Genomic DNA, 15,792 nt, shown 5'->3' with positions numbered 1-15,792 from the left:
CCCTCCCTCCCTCCCTCCCCCTCTATCCCTCCCTCCCTTCCCCCTCCCGCTCCCTCCCTACTTTCCTCCTTCCCTCCTCCCACGCCCCCCCCCCCGCCTCCCCCACAAGCCCTGGCCATCCAGCTCGGGGCAGGAAGGTGACAGCAGCTGCGTGTCCTTGAGGACTTGCTCTCTGGGGGAGGAGGCAGAGCAGTGAGGAGGCTGGAAGACCAAGGCTTAGAGGTGTTTGCCGAGCTGTCGTGGAGCACTGGAGAAGGAGTCGGGCTGGCTTCCGGGGAGGGGGTGTCAGGAGCGGGCAGGGAGAGGCAGAGTGAGGGTGTTTAGGTTCCCGCACAGGCGGTGAGAAGCCCTGAGGCGAGCCAGCACGGTCCGCAGCCGCCAGGAGGCAGGATCGTGGGTCCTGGGGCCCCGGCCCTCGCCTAGCCGGGCCTGGCTGCCGGGCACCGTCTGAGACAGGCTTGATCTGGGGGCCAGTGGTCTGCAGCAGGGTGCCCAGAACGCAGGGCTGGAGGAGGGGTGAGGCGGGAGGCCGAGCTAGCGCTGGGAGGGCTCCGCCGAGTGGGGGCTGAGTTTTGGCCTCAGGGAGTGACCAGACTGCCTTCTCCCCGCCCTCTGCCCCCCCACCTCCCCGCCTGGCTCTGCCCATCCCAGCATGTCCCACTCCTTTGGGGAGAGCTACCGCGTGGGCAGCACCTCGGGGGTCCATGCCGTCACCGTGTTCTGCTCCTGGGACCACAAGGTGACGCAGAAGCGGGCCTCCCGTCTCCAGCATGACCACATCCGAACCCATCTGAAGGTGAGCCGCGCCGGCCCTGGGGCCGCCGCCTCGCCCCTCCCCCCCACCCCTGCAAAGTGGGTCCCACCTGTGTCCCCTGGTGCCTCGGGCAGGGGCGGGGTCTTGGCCCTGCTCACGGTGGGCTCCAGACACCCCGTGGCCCTGGGAATCGTCCTGGATTTTTCTCCCGTACACGCCTCTCTTTGGGGGCTGTTTGCTGGCAGGGGCTGGTGCCCCCGGTCCTCGAGTGTGCGGGCGCCCACGTTGCTGGAACATTCTGCTCACAGCGGGTTTTGGTGGGTGTGCGTGCTCGGGGTGGGTTGTTACTGGGGAAGAGGCCCCGGGGCTCCGGCCGCCGCAATCCCGGCTCGCCACAGTAGCCCAGGGCGAGCAAGGCCCGTTCTCTTCCTGTGCTGGCCGTGAGCAAGCCCGGAGCAGAGGTGTGGCCCCCGCTTCACGGCCGAGCTGGGCCGTGTGGGGTTTGCGTCAGGGGATCCCCCTGCTTTGACCTGGCTGGGGGGCCTTTGTGCCTCAGGAAGGTCCCGCGGGTGGCCCGGTGCCCTGCACTCCTCAGGGCGCCTGGTCAGCTGGGGCCACCCCTGTCTAGGGCAGGTGACCGGGTGGCTCGGGAGGCGGGGCTGGGGAGGGTGGGAGGTGGGGGCAGGTCTCAGGACGCAGCATGAGCTGGGGCGACCAGCCCCGGCGGGCAGGGCCCACCTGGAGACAGGGCCCCGGAACTGCGAGGGGGGACAGGAGGTGGCATGGGGGGCGGGAGGGAGGCCACCCCTCGGTCCCTGTGTGCGTGTCTGCCGCGGGCTTCGTGACGGGTCGCTGCCGCCCCCAGGAGCTGCTGGCCGAGTGGCAGCTGCGGCAGGGCCCCCGGAGCGCGTGCGGGCGGCTGCGGCAGGTGGCCGCGCTGGGGCTCGTGTGGCTGCTGTGCCTGGCGACCACGCTGGGCTGCACCGTCGCCGTGTACGCCTTCTCGGAGCTCATGATCCAGGTGCGAGCAGGGAGCGCTGGGCCCGGGCTCCGACCCCTGCCTGACGAGGGATGGGGCCCCTGCGCCCTCTCCCCCTGCGCGTCCCCCCGTCTTTTGATCTTTTATTTTCCTCTTTTCGGTTTCTCTTTTTTCCGACACCTGTGTCCCCACCCCCTTCCTGTGTGGGTTGAACTTGGGCACTGGGGTGGGCGTACCGTGGCGGGGAGGGAGGTGCCGCTGGGCAGTTTGGCCCCTCCTTCCACCAGCCGGCGCACCTGACGTCACCGCCACCCCCTCCTCCTGCAGACCCCCGTGTCTGCTGACCGAGAGGGGGCGCTGCTGGCCCTGCCGCTGGTGGTCTGCCTCCTCAACCTGGGGGCCCCCTACCTGTACCGCTGCCTGGCCGCCCTGGAGCATCATGACTCCCCGGTGCTGGAGGTGTACGTGGCCGTCTGCAGGTGCGTGTGCAGGCGGGGCGGGCAGAGGCTTCCTGGGGCATGACCTCTGGCCCCCGGGCAGCCCTCCCTCAGCCCCCCCCCCCCCCCGTCCTCTCCAGGAACCTCATCCTCAAGATGGTCATTCTGGGGGTTCTTTGCTACCACTGGCTGGGCCGCAGGGTGGGCACCCTGAGGGACCAGGTGAGGGGGAGGCCGAGGCCCCTGGCCGGTCACAGCAAGGGGCGGCCCTGCTGCTGCTGGGGGTGGGGGTGCTGGGGTGGCCGCCATGTGGCGTCTCTGGCCGGGCTGCTGGGACAGGCGGGGTGCAGGGCACTGGGGGCACCGGGAGCTGAGGCCGGATCCCCCCCAGTGCTGGGAGAACTTTGTGGGCCAGGAGCTGTACCGGCTCATGGTGCTGGATTTCATCTTCGTGCTGCTGGACACGCTTTTCGGGGAGCTGGTGTGGAGGTGAGGCCCCTGGCCCTGCACCTGCCTCCTGGGCACCTGCCCCCTCCCTCCCCCCTGCCCAAGGGTTCAGAGCGTCCTCCCCGGCAAGGCAGGCAGGGGTCACCTGGGAAAGTGGGGCCTCCCCTCCCGGATCGGGGCCATCGATCGGCACCCTCGATGCCTCGTCTGTACCTCATCGAGCTGAGAAAAATCCCGGGCAGGATACACTCCCCCCCCTTTATTTTAGATCGAGGGGGAAGAGTTTTCAAAATGATGTATAATCTCAGTCTTGTGCAAAGGGGGAAAAAGGGAAGGAAGAAAGACAGGAAAGGGACTTTTTCAGGACGTGTCACTGAGTGCCGACATCGCGAGTGTTTTTATTCTGTTTGTGTTTTTTTCCGGGAACGTATGAATTTAATAGTGTTTTTAAAAAGGGATGTTTATGGGGCGCCTGGGTGGCTTAGTCGGTTAAGCGTCCGACTTTCGCTCAGGTCATGATCTCGCGGTTCGTGGGTTCGAGCCCCGCATCGGGCTCTGTGCTGCCAGCTCAGAGCCTGGAGCCTGTTTCAGTCTGTGACTCCCTCTCTCTCTGACCCTCCCCTGCTCACGCTGTCTCTCTCTCTCTCTCCTAGAAATAAATAAAACATTTAAAAAAAAAAATAAAAAGGGATGTTTAACAGTCAGTCAGACGTTTGAGGCCTGGGTGTAGAAAAAAGAGTGAGAGGCAGGGGGAGAGGGGTGGTGCCCGGGGCTGGCTCAGCAGCGGAATGTGCAGCTCTTGGTCTCTGGGTCCGGGTCGTGAGTTCAAGCCCCAAGTTGAGTGTGGAGATTACTTAAAAAAAAAAAAAAAGAAGAAAGAAAGAAAAAGACGGGGAGAAGTCAGCTGTGGCCCGGAGCCCCTCAGGTCGGGACCTCAGCCTGCTAGGTCCCCTGACATCAGCTGGGCACCTGAGGGGGCCGGGCAGGGACGTCAGCTTGGCATAGGCAGGGAGGGTCACCGGCCTGCTGGGCGCGGTCCCTGGGACTGGCCCTCCTGAGTGACCCTCAGGGGCTCCTCTGCCCCAGGCTCATCTCTGAGAGGAGGCTTAAGAGGAGGGAGAAGCCGGAGTTCGACATTGCCGGGAACGTTCTGGAGCTGATTTATGGGCAGACCCTGACCTGGTGAGCATCCCCCGCTTGCCTGTCACTGCCTGGCACCCCGGGCAGGGCTGAGCCTCCTTCCCACTCGGGACTACAGCAGGCCCCGCCCCCCTTGGGACTCTGGACCGACGTGGGCCCTGACCCCTCACTTCCCGGGGTCCTGAACCCAGCTGGCCTTGGGGTGCGGCAGGGAGGGCCTGGGGGGGCCTTGGTCTGACCCTGTGCCGGGCCGCGGTAGCCCTGGGGTGCAGCCTGGGGGGCCATGACCCGGCCTCTGGACTGCAGCCCCGCCCCTGCCTCCCCAGGCTGGGGGTCCTCTTCGCCCCCCTCCTCCCCGCCATCCAGATCATCAAGCTGTTGCTCCTCTTCTACGTCAAGAAGGTAACGGCGCCAGCCGGGCCCCGGGAGGGTGTCAGGGCCTCCGGTGAGCGTGCAGTCAGGGCAGGCCACCGTGCTGGTGACACGGGGCCTGGGGCCGTGGAACCCTCCCCTCCGCCCGAGGGCCCTGGGCCTGGAAGGGCCCCCTCTGGGGTCAGTCCCACGGCCCACTGGCCCGTCCCCCGCATCACCGCTTCCCACGGGCCGGGCGGCGTCGCGTCGGGGCCGACGGAAGCGGGCGGGGGCCGAGAACCAGGCTCTCCCTGGCCCTCTGTTTCCTCATCTGGGCGATGGGCCAGTGCGCTGCTGGAGGGGACGTTCGCAGAGCGCAGGGCACAGGGCCAGCCCGGCAGAGACCCTCAGCCAGCGAGGTGGCTGTTTCTACGGACGCTGCCGCACACGAGTGGCGGTGGACGGGCCGCCCCTCCTGTGCCTCGGTCTCCCCTCTGTAAAGCAGGGCGCTGGCCTTGCTGGCTCTTTCCACCCCACCCGCTCACATTCTGAGAGTCCGCTTCCCGGGGGGAAGGGAGCCCGTCGTGTCCCAGGGTCCCTCCCGGGAGCACTGCCCCCCCCCCCCGCCCCGAGGCCCCCTGCCAGGCCTGGGGGAGGGGAGCCGGGAGGCAGGGCAGTGGTAGAGCCCAGCCTTTGTCCTCAGACCAGCCTGATGGCCAACTGCCAGGCGCCCCGCAGGCCGTGGCTGGCCTCGCACATGAGCACCGTCTTCATCTCGCTGCTCTGCTTCCCCTCCTTCCTGGGAGCTGCCGTCTTCCTCTGCTACGCTGTGTGGCAGTGAGTGGGCGCCTGCCCCCTGGGGGGTGGGGGGTGGAGCGGCCCCTGGACTCGGGAGGTGCTGCCCAAGGGGGGCTGCGGCTGGCGGCTGCGGGGTGGGGTGGTGCGGGGGTTGCCTCTGGGCTGGCTGGGGGCGCAAGCCGCCGTCTTCCTCCAGGGTGAAGCCCTCGAGCACCTGCGGCCCCTTCCGGACCCTCGACACCATGTACGAGGCGGGCAAGGTGTGGGTGCGTCGCCTGGAGACGGCGGGCCCCAGGGTCTCCTGGCTGCCCTGGGTCCACCGGTACCTGGTGGAAAACACCTTCCCCGTCTACCTGGTGTCGGCCCTGCTGCTGTGAGTGCGGGCAGGCGGGGTGTCGGGGGGCGGACTGGACCTGGAGGGGGGGTGCCCACCCTGTCCGCCCCCGGCTCCTGGCCAGGCCGCCCCCCCCCACCATTGACTCCCCATCTCCTGCAGGGCCGTGATCTACCTCAACATCCAGGTGGTGAAGGGCCAGCGGAAGGTCATCTGCCTCCTCCGGGAGCAGATCAGCAATGTGAGTGCCCCTCCCACCCCCACCCTGCGGGCCCCCCTGCTCGCTGAGCCGCACCCCCGCCCGGGCTGCTGAGGGGGTCTGTTTGCCATACACAGGACTCGGGTTACCGTGTGTGGTTTGTAGTAAGCGGAGGTGGGGAGGGAGGCGAGGAGGGAGGGGGCAGCGCAGCGGGTGGCGGAGACCCCTGGGGGCGGGGCGTGTGGCCCTGCGGGGAGGCAGACAGTCTCTGTGGGGGTCACTGCTGGACTTCCTAGGGGGCCCGTGTCCGGGCACGGACCCTGCTCAGTGCCTTCGTTTCAAACAAGCGGAGTAAGGTTGAAAGCGGGTCGGCATTTAAGACATTTTTATGAAGCTTGTTGCAGTTTGTCGTGGACGTGTGAGAGGCAGGGTGGGCTGGAAGCCCAGGGCGCGGCTCCCTCCTGGGACCCCCACCGCACGGAGGTCGGGCCCGGCTCTGCCCGTCGCCCGGCCCTGCCCTGCCCTGCTGACCGGGCCCCCCGGCCTGAGCGTGGCCTTTGCCCTGCTGGGTTACCGGGCCTCCTGTCATGTAAAAGGCACGTGACTGACATCTGGGTGGCTTTTCCCAGCTGGGGAAGGTGCCTTGCATGGGGCGGGGCTGGGTGCTCAGCGGGACCTGCCCTCCCGGGGCCCATTTCCCTTCTGGGGTTTTTCACTCGTGCACCGAATGCTCGGGCCACTTCGGGGCCAGCCGTGCCCGGGGCCCGGCGTTCACGTGGGCAGGTGGGCGCACAGCTCCACCTCGCTCTCCAGGCGGCCCTGGCTGCAGACCGCGGCCGCCCAAGGCCAAGCCCTGCCCCAGGTCTGCGGCGCGCCGGGGGCTGCGGGTCTGAGCTCAGCTGGCTCCTGGAGTGGCCTTTCCCGGCCCGGGCGCTGGCTGGCTTCCTCAAGCGCACAGCCCTCCATACGCACCAATTCGGGCAGAAGGAGCCCTGAGCCACGGGCTGTGGGCAGATTCCAGAAGCTGCAGAAAGGAAGCAAAGATGGTCTCCAGAAGGAATCGGTTTGGTCGACACCGTGATCCTACGCCCAGTGAGACCCATTTTGGACTTCTGATCCCCAAGATGGAAGAATGCATTTGTGTTGTTTTAAGCTGCTAATCTGTGGTAATTGGTCAGAGCAACAGCAGAAAGTGACACAGGCCTCATGAGGCAGACGTTCTTATCTCCCTGGTGCAGACGGGGCTCTGAGGTCAGAGAGGAGGTAAGTGGCCCAGTGCAGAGTTAATAAGTGGCAGGACCGGTTATAAATTGAGTCAGGCCGGCTCTGTGGCCTGCACTGTGCCCCTGATCACATTTCCTTTTTCACCTTGGCCACTAGGAAGCTTAGATCTATATGTACGCCTGTTGCCTGGCTATTGTGTTTTCCATCCTAATTTGGTGCCTCTTTCCCCCCTTAAACCTTTGGTGCTTGACCTGTCGAATAGTCCTTGTGAGCTCCCTAAGGACCGTTCTGGACAGACAGACGGGGGAACAACGTCTGTTCTCTTTGTGTTCTGGCCTCTCTAGGAAGGGGAAGACAAAGTCTTCTTGATCAACAAGCTTCACTCTGTCTATGAGAGGAAGGAGAGGAGCAGGTGAGGGGCCGTGGAGGGGTCGGGGCGCTCGGTGCAGAGCTGGGGCGAGGACGGAGGGGGTGCTGGCCTCCCCGGCTGCCCTCCTTCCAACCTTTCCTGCCCGGGCGTGGTGAAGTCTGGTGGGCAGAGGAAAGCAGAGAAGAAAGAAGGGCGTGCAGGGGTGGGGTCGGGCGGGGCTCTACGGCCCTTGCCCTCCCGAGCTCTCTGCCATGCCTTTTTCTAAGTTGGGGTGCCCAAGGGCTGGCCCCTTAGTCTCCAGGTGGTGCGCGCCATGGGCGGGGTGGAGCGGCTTGCTGCGGCCCCCCTTCTCTCTGCTCCTCTCTTGCGGGTGGACAAGCCCACACAGCTCCCTGCTGCCTGGACAGACAGACAGACGCCGGGATGTACTCCCGCCTCGGGCCAGGGTGGGCAGGCTGCGGGGCTGGGGGGAGGATGGGCAGTGCAACCCAGGCCCCTGGGCTCATCCTGGGCAGCAGGAACCCATAGGCTGAGCCGTCTGACACTCCCGCCCGGCCTAGACACACTGGAGGTCTGTCCAGCCCCTTTCGGGCCTTCCAGAGGCTTCCTTACCCTTGGGCGGGGCGCCTGACTGCAGCCCCTGACGAGGGCTGCTGGGGTCTGGCTTCAGCCCGGCTGGAGGGACGACTCAGCCTCCTGCTGAGCGTGGGTGACATGCTGCCCCCAGGTCACAGGGGCCCCTTGCTGACTCCCCCTTCTGGCAGGGTTGGCAGAACTCAGGAGGCCGAGAGGCTCGAGGACGATCTGGACGCCTCCTAGGACAGTGACCGGCCTGGCGGCCCCGCAGGCAGAGACGCCAACCTGGGACTGTGCACGCACCGGACGACCCCACTGGGCCACGGGGAGGGTGACGGGCCCCCGCAGCCCATGGAGGCTGGAGCTGGAGCCCCTCCAGGGGGCGAGGTCCTGCTCAGGACTCTATTTATTCTGATAAAACATGTTTTGCAAGACGGGCCTCTCTTGGGAGTCTGTGCTCCTAGCCGAGCCCGCTGGGTGCCCGCAAGCACCGCTGCGCTCTGGCTCCTCCCCTGGCGTGGAGGGCGTGGGAACCAGGGGCCCCTTTATTTCCTCTTTCGGGCTGGAGGCTTCTCTTCCCTCCCTCTGCGGGGGTGGGTGGGGGTGTCTGGCGCTAAGCACGGGGCGCCCTCTGCTGGCAGAGCCCCAGATGGCTTGACAGGTGGCCCCGAGCAGCCCCTGTGCCAGAGGGCTCGGTGCGGGCGGCAGGCAAGGAGCAATTCCGGGGGGCGGGGGGGGGGGCGTCTAGGGCGACAGAGCCATCAGTGGTGATACCCAGTGGTTACAGGGCTGGGGGCGTGGGGGGGAAATTTAGGAAGAGGCTGGGCGGGTTTGGCATCTCAGTTACAAGTGAGCCATGGGGAGAGGAGCCTGCCAGGCAGAGGGGCGCCAGCTCCCAGGCCCGGGGCAGGAGGGGGTGACCCCAGGTCCCGCCAGGCTGCCTGAGGATCCTTGGGATGCCATGAACCCGAGAGTAAGGGAAGGTGGGGAGAGGCTGTCACAGCCCCCGTGTCCCAGGTCTGCCGGAACTGGGGGTGGGGGGCGGCCCCCACTGCTCGTCGTCCCACAGGGGAATCCAGAAGAGCGCAGCTCGGGGAGCGCCAGGTCAAACCCACAGTGGGGACCCCACCGCCAGCAGTGCCCCAGCCGGGCCCACACTCACCTGGACTGTCCCCTTTCCGAGGAGGGTCTCACGGTGGAGGGTGGGGGCTGGGGGGTGGCGGTGGGCATTCCTGTTCGGCAGACGTGCAGGGCAGGCGCCTGCTGATGTGGCCCCCGAGGCTCACCTGCCGTCTCTGTAGGTGGGGGGCGGCGCCCTTGGCGCCCCGACGGCTCGATTGCCGGCTTGTCACCGCCGGTGCCGACACGGTGCGTGGGGATCCCTGCAGGTGGTGGGAGCCCGTCCTGGGCACGAGCGCCTTGGGGTGAAGAGGGGTGGGCATCCGGATGGCGGGGAGGCTGGCCACGGGCTCTCTGGGACAGCCCTTCCCGACACCTCCCTGCGAACGGGCCCAGATGCCCTCCCAGCCTGCCCTGCCTCGAGGCCCCTGTGAGGCCAGGACCGGCGGCCTCGGACAAGCGAGGGGCCCGCCCAGGAGAACCGGCGGGTGGCGGCTCTGCGGGTCACGTGGCTCGGGCGCTGCCGTCGAGGCGTGGAGCGGGTGTGCTTAGCGCGTCCAGCCGGTTGGCTTTAGGGAGATGGTCCCCAGTAACGTGTGCGGCCCTTATCCGATCTGTTGAAAGACCTTAATAGCAAAACACAGGTTTCCTGAAGAAGTTCTGTCCCCCAGACCGCAGCAGCGACTCCTGCCCGGGGCTGCAGCCCGCCGGCCTGGCAGCCCCGCTCCTCCCGGACATCTGCCCCGTCGTGGCCGTTTCGGACACGCATGTGGCCCCGAGATCCTCCGGTCTGTGCACCCGGCCACGTTCCTCCTGCGATGGAGCCCGCGGGGGGTCGGGCCCGAGCAAGGGCTGGGGTATCAGACGGGCCTGGATTGTGGCCCTTCTGAGCGCAAAGCCTCGGGCCTGTTCCGTGACCTCGCGCAGCGGGGTCCCTCACCACGGGGGCTGCTGGAGCAGAGAACATGGCTCCTACACGGTGCTCAGCACCACGCTTGGCAGGGGAATTTCACTTAAAAAATGAGGCCAACTGAGCGCTTAGAAACTGCTCTTCCCCAGGCGCCGGGGGCGGCGGTGGGAGAGGGCTCGGTCGGTTGAGCATCTGGCTCCGGCTCAGGTTGATCCTGCGGTTTGTGAGTTCGAGCCCCACGTCGGGCTCTGTGCCGATGGCTCAGAACCTGGAGCTGCTTTGGATTCTGTGTCTCCGCCTCTCTCTGCCCCTCCCTCACTCGCGCTCTCTCAAAAATAAACGTGGGGGGAAAACTGCCCTTCCGGGGATCGGGAGGTTGATGGCGCTTTTAGCCCGATGACAAGAGCCCTCCAGGCCCCTGCTGCCCGGCTCAGGCTGCTCAGCGGACCCGACGCGGGAGACTGTAACTCGGGTGCCTGGGGCCCGCCCCCAGGGATCCTGCTTGCTTGGAGGTGTCCTGGCACTGGGGTTTAAAATTTTCCAGAGAGTTCTAATGCAGCCGAGGTGAGGACCACTGCTCTGTACTCTGTGTAGGGTCTGACGCGGGTCTCTTAAGCCCGAGTAGCACCCATGTAGGGGGTGTTGGGAAATGTGCTTCCGTTTCTCACAACCGGGGCGCCGGCCGGGCCTGCTGCTCACTCGGGTTCCCGGTCAGACAGCGTCAGGCAAGTGGGGCTCGTCAACCGCGCTCGCACCGAGATGCGGCGCACAAAGCTGGCGGACGAATCACACCCGCGTCACGCGCCCCGTGTGGGTTTCCCCCGATGCACCTGAGCCTACCACACCGGGAAGAATCGTCTCGAAAGGCCGCTCTCCATCGTGGCTCTGGTCAGCGAGCCTGTATGTGCTCAGCTCCTCGGCATCTCCCGTCTCGTCCTGGTCCCTAAAACTCCCCCCCCCCCCCACGATGCCTCTTCGTCGGGCCTCCTGGCTGTTCAAACAGCCCTTTCTCTGTGCCTCGTGCTACCCACCGGGCACCTGCCTTTTGCCTTCGCCGTTCCCCCGTGGGGTCGCCAGGACGTGCGAAAAGGCGCAGCTCCACACCTACGGTCCTCGATTCCAGACGCCGAGCCTCTTTTTCTACCGTGGGCGCCAGGACCCCCGCTCCCCGCTCCGGGTCGCTCCAGACCCGGGCTTCCGTTGGGCTCCCCCGCCTGCCCCCTGCTTTCCGCAGCCCGTCGAAATCCAATCCGGCCTCCCACCTCCTGCACGAAGCCTGGTGCACCCCTTGGATGTTTTCGGGGCGCCGACCTTGCCCCCGGGGAGCAGGCGCTGCCAGGTTGCCCTCTCGCAGGGACCCTGGACACGAGGGCCCGGCGCGCTTTGCCCCGCTTCCGGCTTCCCTTCCTCCCCGGCTTCCACTTCTCCGGACCGTGAGCCCTTCAGCGCCGTCCTCTGCAGCTTCCCTGAGGCGAGGCAGAACCAGGAGGCCACCGGCCTGACGTGGAAGGGGACTGGGGACAGTCTCAGCGCGTGGTCACAGCGGACGTGCTGGCTTGTCTCCCAGACATCGGCTTTCCGACCCTGATCATTACAAGCGCTGACGCTCCCGGAACTGATCTAAGGCCACGGTGCTCGGAGCGGACCCGGGACAATAACCGAAGCGTCTGCCTTTTGGTCGCCACGCCACCGCGTCCTGGTGGCGCCCGGACTCCTGCTCGGCCCGGGCACCGTGCTTTGTCAAATGTAGCCTTCGCGGCTTATTTGAGGTTGTTTTACAAGAGAAAATGACAAACTACTGTCCAGGAGACACAGAAGGCCTCCATTCCTCTCTTCTGCTCAAATCTTTCTGACGCCCAAACTGGGTCACGGGCGGCCAGGGGGCCTGCGCCTCTGCACGGCCAGCAGTGCGGTCTCAGTGCGGACTGCAAAGCACGGGACAAACGAGAGCATCACCCGCCACGGCCTCCGGAGCTCCGCCTCCTTCCCCGAGCCGGGGCTGAGGCTCCGAGAGAGAGGCAGCAGGCCCGCCCCCCCCCCCAGCACATACAAAGTGGAAATCGATGGTACCTGTCTTTGGAAAATAAAAAAAACACATTTATTTGAACAGCCAAGAAAAAAATTGCAATTTATTAAGAGTCAACGAAGCGTTGTACTTTTGAAAAGCAACTTTCGGTGCGTGTTCTTCAACGATCACATTCTAGGAGGAAAAAACATTAAAAGCCACAAACTTGTCTTTTAATCTCAGAGTTACAGACATCTTTAATTCAAAAGAAAAGGTCAAAAAAAAAAATCAACAAGAAACAAAAACAAATAGAGTCTTTAACTTCCATCCCCAATTTTAAAATCTCCGTTTTTCTACAACTCGATGCTAGGCGGCAGCACGGCCCGCTGTCTGGGCGCACGCACGCACGCACACACGCTCGCAGGGCGCGCACATATATTTGGTGTACACACGTAGGTACGTGTACGTCAAATATATAGGACGCAGGTAATGGCAATGAGATGCAATTACTCTGAGGAAGGTTTGTTTAGCTAAATACACGACTCAACTTGAGAAAACAAGTCTTGAACCCAGTTTGTGCATAGTTCATGATCCTCTATAAAACCAGCTTTTGTCGCTCTGCAGTTTTGCAGGACCTTCTTTTTTTTTAATTTTTTGTTTTTTTTTAAGTTTTTTGTTTTTTGTCCTTTTTTTATTTTGTTTTGTTTTGATAAAACCATTAAAAAGCTAATTAAAAAAAATGTAATGCACAAGTTTCCTGATCGAGCAGGGAGGGAGCACAATGTTCATATATTTTTTAGAACATACTTGAGGGTATGTTACTCCATTGTCTGTCTTTCTTGCAAAACAATCAAAACATTGATCATTTTTAAAACATAAAGCAATTTTTAATATATAAAGCACTCTTCAAACATCTATTTCTTTTGAGTCCGTTATTTGGTAAATATGTAACTGCTACACATTAGAGATTAGGTATTTTTCTTCTTTGTGTTTTTTTTTTTCTTTTTTCTTTTTTTTTCATTCTTTTTTCTTTTTTTTTGTTTGATTTTTAATAACCTCTTCAGTGCTAGGAGTCGGGTTACAAAATACATGAAATGGTGTGGAGCTGCCCCTCGGGAACCCTGGCTTTCCTGAGAGCGCGTCCGCATGTGCAACACAGTGACCACAACGCCTCGTCACCTCGACGGAGGGCACTCGACAGTCCACGACGATGGCCGGGGAAGCGACGACACTTCAATCCCAGAGCTCTGAAGTAGCGGGTCTGCATTCGGAAAATAGTTTCTTTACCACGGAAGTCTCTTTTTTTTTCGTTTTTTTTCTTTTTTTTTTAAATTCCTTTTTAAAATTTTTTATTTTTTTAAATTTTAAAGTCTGAAGGAGAAAAAAGGGTCTGTAAACAGGTGGGAGCCCTGAGCACGGGCCCCTCCGAAAGCGGTCACCACCCACGTCCAAGTGCTTGTCCCCCGCTCCCCCTGCGGGGCCGGCGGCTCCTCACCAGGATCTATGGCCACGGTCCAGCACCAGCTGTTTTCTCTTTCGCTTTATATTCCAAACGGAAGGAAGCTCGGTGCAACACTGTGGTAATTACTCTCTTGCATTAGTCCACAAGAAAAAGCTGCTAAAGGTAGGTATACATATTATTTCTCCAGAGATATACACTGTAATTTTTAAACGCAGTAACAGAGTCCTTGAGTAAACATTTACACGTGAATTGTCACCGGCCCTGTCCTATGAATTCTCTTTAACGTGTAGGATTAGCAAAAGGAAGGGCAGGGACACTCAGTGCAAAGTTAGAAGCTAATAATAGTAACAAACGTTTGACCAATGCGCCAAAAAAAAAAAAAAAAATTATATACTGAATAAAAGGGAAAACCCACAGTTAGGTCCTCACACACTTGACACACAAACACGGAGAGGCGCGCGCACGCGCACACACGCGCACACACGCGCACAGGCTGTGAACTCAGACATGTCTCGTGGAGCCTGTCTGTGCGCTGGGGCCTGCCTGGGAGTGCAGGGTTCGGCGTGGTGAGCTCGCGTCTCCTCGTTGGCCTGCTGGATTCAAGTATTTGCATGTTCGATATGTCTTTTTTTTTTTTTTTAACTTTTAAAAAATATTTTTTGGGATAAAAAAAATGACATGACAAAGTAATGAAACAAGGGTAATGTGCATAGGCGGACCCGTGGGAGCCGAGGGCAGAGCGCGGGCGGCCGCGGGGAGCCCGCGCTCTGCGCCCAGTGATGGACACCAGCCCCCCTGGCTACCGGGCCGCCTCTGGTAATGTGCATAATCGTCACAGGCTCGTTTTACATAGGCTTTCTCATCCCCCTCCCTCCCGCCCCCCCCTTGATAAAATAACCCTTTCCAGCCCACGATCTGAAAAGTGCCCTTCATGATAGAACTAGTCTAAGCAGCTTTTATACTTAAAAAATCAAAACGACGACACACCATAGGAACATAAGACGACACAAAATAAAAAGCTATGAGGAACATCCTGTCATTAGCATGTGACACTGACCAAGCGCGGCCCGCACTGTCCCGTGGACAGTTCGCAAGGACCGCGGCGGACGTGCGTCCCCAGTACTGGACGGAGGTACTCAAGGGCTGCCGGGCTGCTCCGGGCCAAGCGGGGTCCTCAGCGCCGCCCGGACTGGAAAGGGTCAGCCTTCTCTTCCCAGCGCTGCCGACGGGGGCGCCCACGGGGGTCCTCGAGGTCCTAGATGGACTCCCCGCTGAGAAGGTCGCCAGGGAGCAGGGTGTTCAGTGGCGTGGGGCTTCCGATCACCCTGCCGTCGTCGCTGCTGGGGGGGCCCCAGAGGCTGCTTGAGTACTGCGGGACCCCGCCCCACAGGAGGTCACTGCTCCCTTTGCCGGCCAGACAAGGGGCGCTCCAGTGGCCGGTGTCGGCCCGCACCAGCCCGTGGGAGCCGCCCGAGGTGCCCAGCCGCGTCTGGCCGGCCCCGGTGCCCGACTGCCAGCCGGACGTGGGCGGCACCGCCTGGCCCTGGGCTAGGAAACGATTCACCTCTTCTTCGCCAGCAAACTCGGCCAGGATGGTAGTGTTTCCCAGGACACACCTGAAAGAGCAGGACAGCAACGACATTCAGAGCTGGGTTTTTTTTTTTTTTGAAAGACACAAAATTCGACAGTTCTGGCCAGACGAAGGAAAAACCCAGCAAAGAGTCAAATAATTAAGATCAGAAATGAAAGAGGAGACGCGACGACCGACACCACAGGAACACGCGGGATCCGGCCGCATCCTCTCGGGAGCACTTCTGGGCCAACACACTGGGCACGGCCCAGGAGGGACGGGCGAGTCCCCAGAAGCAGGTAACCCACCAAGTCGGCCTCGTGAAGAAACAAAACATCTGAACAGACCAGTAAGGAGGAAGGAGACGGCATCACGGCCCACACGCCTCCCGGGACGGAAACGCCGGGGGCCGCGCGGTCTCACTCCAGCTCTCCCTGGAACCTCGGGGATTCCACACCAGTCCTTCCCCACGTCCTTCAGAAACACTGAAGAGGAGAGAACACTCCCAACCTCATCATTTTAGGAGGCTCGTGTTATCTTGATACCAAAGCCAGATCAGGACACAGGCAACGACTGCGCGGCCCTCCTGAAGAACACAGACGTAAGAATTCTCAACAAAATACTAGGAAACTGAATGCCAACAGCCCCTTAAAGGGATCGTACGTCGTGATGAAGTAGGATTTATCCCTGAGATGCAAAAACGGTCCGACATCTGCAGGCCAGCAAGGGTGACACATCACGCCGACAGGGCGAAAGGTCGAAACCCAAGGGTCTCAGCGGACGCAGAGACGGCATCTGACAAAACGCAACAGCCTCTCGTGACAAAGACCCTCCACAGTAGGGGATGGAAGGAGCACGCCTCCCCGTAATAAAGGCCGTCCACACACGGCACACACACAGCTAACACCCCACTCAGCAGGGAGAGGCTGGAGGCACGTTCTCGAAGATCTGGAACGAAACAAGGATGCCTGCTCTCGCCACTTCTGTTCAACCCAGGACTGCAGTCTTAGCCAGAATAATCAGGCCAGACCGAGAAATAAAAGGCGTCCAAATCGGTACGGAAGGAATGAAACTGTTATTCTTTGCAGATGACTTGATCTTATGTAGAGAAAACCCT

General features: G+C 61.9%; 2 protein-coding genes across 5 annotated transcripts in view; one reads left to right on the top strand and one right to left on the bottom strand.

Annotated features, from left to right (window-relative positions):
* Positions 1 to 8,043, top strand: part of TMC6 (transmembrane channel like 6) — an 11,968-nt gene extending 3,925 nt beyond the window's left edge. Inside the window, exons 6-17 of the mRNA XM_039226274.1 lie at positions 649 to 796; positions 1,620 to 1,775; positions 2,061 to 2,212; positions 2,311 to 2,392; positions 2,562 to 2,659; positions 3,704 to 3,799; positions 4,084 to 4,159; positions 4,812 to 4,945; positions 5,103 to 5,279; positions 5,403 to 5,481; positions 7,008 to 7,075; positions 7,798 to 8,043. Of these exons, the coding sequence (XP_039082205.1) occupies positions 649 to 796; positions 1,620 to 1,775; positions 2,061 to 2,212; positions 2,311 to 2,392; positions 2,562 to 2,659; positions 3,704 to 3,799; positions 4,084 to 4,159; positions 4,812 to 4,945; positions 5,103 to 5,279; positions 5,403 to 5,481; positions 7,008 to 7,075; positions 7,798 to 7,852 (1,321 nt within the window). The 3' untranslated portion in view covers positions 7,853 to 8,043. The remainder of the gene's footprint in view (positions 1 to 648; positions 797 to 1,619; positions 1,776 to 2,060; positions 2,213 to 2,310; positions 2,393 to 2,561; positions 2,660 to 3,703; positions 3,800 to 4,083; positions 4,160 to 4,811; positions 4,946 to 5,102; positions 5,280 to 5,402; positions 5,482 to 7,007; positions 7,076 to 7,797) is intronic.
* A 6,077-nt stretch (positions 8,044 to 14,120) lies between these two features.
* The window catches only part of TNRC6C (trinucleotide repeat containing adaptor 6C), an 88,633-nt gene continuing 86,961 nt past the window's right edge, over positions 14,121 to 15,792 (bottom strand). For all 4 annotated transcript variants that reach the window (XM_039226593.1, XM_039226597.1, XM_039226595.1 and 1 more), the window contains one exon: positions 14,121 to 14,721. In XM_039226593.1, the coding sequence (XP_039082524.1) occupies positions 14,361 to 14,721 (361 nt within the window). In that variant the 3' untranslated portion in view covers positions 14,121 to 14,360. The remainder of the gene's footprint in view (positions 14,722 to 15,792) is intronic.

This window comes from Hyaena hyaena, unplaced genomic scaffold (assembly GCF_003009895.1).
Source record: "Hyaena hyaena isolate Hyena2069 unplaced genomic scaffold, ASM300989v1 scaffold_21, whole genome shotgun sequence".
Lineage (NCBI taxonomy): Eukaryota > Metazoa > Chordata > Mammalia > Carnivora > Hyaenidae > Hyaena > Hyaena hyaena.
This window is presented reverse-complemented; position numbering and strand designations above follow the sequence as displayed.